Source organism: Trichechus manatus, unplaced genomic scaffold (genome assembly GCF_000243295.1).
Source record: "Trichechus manatus latirostris isolate Lorelei unplaced genomic scaffold, TriManLat1.0 scaffold00207, whole genome shotgun sequence".
NCBI classification, from domain to species: Eukaryota; Metazoa; Chordata; class Mammalia; order Sirenia; family Trichechidae; genus Trichechus; species Trichechus manatus.
This window is the reverse complement of record NW_004444143.1, coordinates 1045073-1047878: the sequence shown is the minus strand read 5'-3', so window position 1 is coordinate 1047878 and position 2806 is coordinate 1045073. Positions and strand designations below refer to the sequence as shown.

The 2806-nt window shown below is 55.6% G+C and overlaps 1 protein-coding gene across 1 annotated transcript in view; it reads right to left on the bottom strand.

Annotated features, from left to right (window-relative positions):
* CLIP3 (CAP-Gly domain containing linker protein 3) overlaps positions 1 to 1967 on the bottom strand; it is a 14433-nt gene extending 12466 nt beyond the window's left edge. Inside the window, exons 1-2 of the mRNA XM_004388096.1 lie at positions 1818 to 1967; positions 1307 to 1548 (exon numbers count right to left, since the gene is read on the bottom strand). Coding sequence (XP_004388153.1) covers positions 1307 to 1472 — 166 coding nt within the window. The 5' untranslated portion in view covers positions 1473 to 1548; positions 1818 to 1967. The remainder of the gene's footprint in view (positions 1 to 1306; positions 1549 to 1817) is intronic.
* Positions 1968 to 2806: the final 839 nt, after the last annotated feature.

The following is a 2806-nucleotide window of genomic DNA, read 5'->3' as shown; positions in this document are numbered from 1 at the left end:
ACACCACAGTGGATGGCTTCAGCCTTCAGAAGTTCATTCTCTCACAGTCTAGGAGGCTAGAAGTTCAAATTCAGGGTGCCAGCTCCAGGGGAAGGCTTTCTCTCCCTGTCAGCTCTGGAGGAAGGTCTTTTGTCATCCATCTTGCCCTTATCTAGGAGCTTCTCAGCACAGGAACCCTAGATCCAACAGATGCACTATGTTCCTAGTGCTATTTCCTTGGTGGTATGAGGTTCCGTTGTCTCTCTGCTTGCTTCTCTCTTTTATATCTTAAAAGAGACCGACTTAAAACACAATCCAATCTTGTAGATTGAGTCCTGCCTCATTAACATAACTGCCTCTAATCCTACCTCGTTAACCTCATAGAGGCAGGATTTTCAACACACGGGAAAATTCCATCAGATGACAAAATGGTGGACAATCACACAATACCAGGAATCATGGCCTAGCCAAGTTGACACAACATTTTCGGGGGACACAGTTCAATCCATGACAGCTGCCCTGACCACCCGTCTTGAGCAGCTGCCCACCAGCCATTCTCTATCACATCTCCGTCTTTTCGTTCACAGCACTTGCCCTAGTCCAGACTTAGCTGGTTTATCTGTTCACCTGTTTATTGTTAGTCTCTCCTGAGAGCAGGGAACATGCCTGGATCACTCACGATGAAATTCCCATCGCCCAGCATAAGGCTTGTCACACGATAAATACTGCTTGGTGTGTGATTAGACACTTTCCATTTCTCCAAGGGGCCACCTCTCAGCTCCACACCCTCCTACCTCAGGGCCTTTGCTCCTGTGGTTCCCCCTCCTGAGGCCCCCTTCTCCCCACCTCTTCCCTGGTTAACCCCCAATTCACCTTTGGGTCCCCCTCAAATGTTACCTCCTCAGGGAAACCATGTCTCAAAAAGCTCTTGCAGCATCCTGTTCTTGGGAAACACAATCTTCGTCATGTCTTGTAATTATATATTCAGATTTTTATACTTATTTGTTTGTTACTGAGGTCTGTGAGTTCTCTTAGGTCAAAAACCGGGTCTGTCTGGCTCGGTGCTATTCCCCCAGCTCCTAGCATACAGCTGGGATAGTAGCAGGCTTTCCATGAATGTTTGTTGAATGACTAAATGATCGAATGATGTGTCATGAATCAAAGATTAGGATCATTCCAATTCCATGCTCCAATAGGTGAATTAAGGAAGGGGGCTCGCCCTCAAATCTCGCAGGGCCCCTCTACCATCGTCACCAGCGGAGCTCAGCCCACCCTCCCTGGCCACCCAAGGCTCCAGGCCAGATTCCAGGGTGTGGAGAGTGGTTACCGTAGTCCTTGGGGAGCGGGGCAGGCGCAGAGGGGTGCACCATAGGCTTCTGCCGGCGCTCCTGGGTGGGGCTGGGGGCCTCCGGGACGGTCTCCTCCTCCTCCTCTTCTTCTTCCTCTTCCCCCCGGGGTGGCGGGGCCATAGGGGCAGGATCTGTCTTAGTCATGGTCTTGAGTGGCCCCCGGGGGGCGAGTGTAGAGCTGGGGGCGGCCTTTCAGGCAAATCCTGGAGGCAGACAGCGGCTAGAAAGGGCACTCCCCAGGCTCGGGGGTCTGAGCTCCCAGGGTCCCAGGTGGCCTGTGCCCTCCAGCTCTGGATCTTGGGCACCATAAGAGGATCTCCATCAGAGGGCCCTGGCACGTGGGCCCAGCGCCCCATTCTTCTCCTCCCGTCAGGTCCCTCGTCTCCGCCGCCCCCTCCCCCGGTTTGTTTATCTCGGGATGCAGGATGCTTCGCCCCACCCCTTCTCCGCAGGCCCCCTTCTTCCCATCTTACCTCTGACGGCTGGGGCTGGAGAGCAAAGCCGAGACTGGGGAGTCCGCAGAACTAACGGGGTTCAGGGGACGTGACGGGGGAAGAGAGGGAGACAGAGAGAAGGGGACGAGGCCCAGACGCCGATGGGGGATGGAGGTGGAGAGGGAGGGGCGCCCACGGCGCATGCGCCGAGTTCCCCCAAGCAGGAGCGGGGGAGGAGATTCTGGGAGTCTGCTCGCAGGGATGAAGGGGCAGAGGGGGTGGCGACGGGACGGAAGGAGACAGACATGGAGGGACAGGGAGAGGAAGAACAGATGGCCACGGAGAAGGATGTGAGACACGGAGACACAAGAGAGATGAAACCGAGACAAGGGCGAAAAGAGAGGGATGGGGAAAGGGGCGCAGGTGTTTTTGCCCATCCCCCTTGTGACGGAGCCTTCCTCCAGGCCTGAAGATGGGACCAATTAGGGCAGGGGTCTCGGTGTGTGGTGGTGGTGGGTGTTTTCTCCCTGGGACCTTAAATGTGACCCCATCCCCCATGCTTACCCTATATAAGGGGTGTCTCAGAAGGGTGATTTTGCAGTTCATCCTGATCATCCAATGCTCAGACAGTATTTTACTGGGCCCAGAGAAGTCAAGCCACTTGCCCAAGGGCACACAGCAAGTAAGTGGTGGAGCTAAGACTTGAAACCCAGGGGGCCTGGCAGCAGAGTCTGGACTCTTAATCACCATGCTACATGGCCATAGGGGTGTCTAGGGAGCAGATCTGCCGATGGATCCCTCCAGCCCTCTCAGAAGCCCTTCTGGAGCCAGCCCAGGGCCCTGGCCTCCCTAGCTCCATTGTCCTAGCTTGGCCGTTACCCCTGGGCTGGGCTGTCTGCTGGCCTGAGCAGGGCTGGGGGGCTTTGTCTCCCCTCTGCCTATCCTTCTAATGGGCAGGCCCAGCAGCTCCATCTCCAAAATATTTCCAGAATCTGATCCCCTACCCTACCCCAGCCCTCATCCTGGTCCCTCCTGCATCTTCTC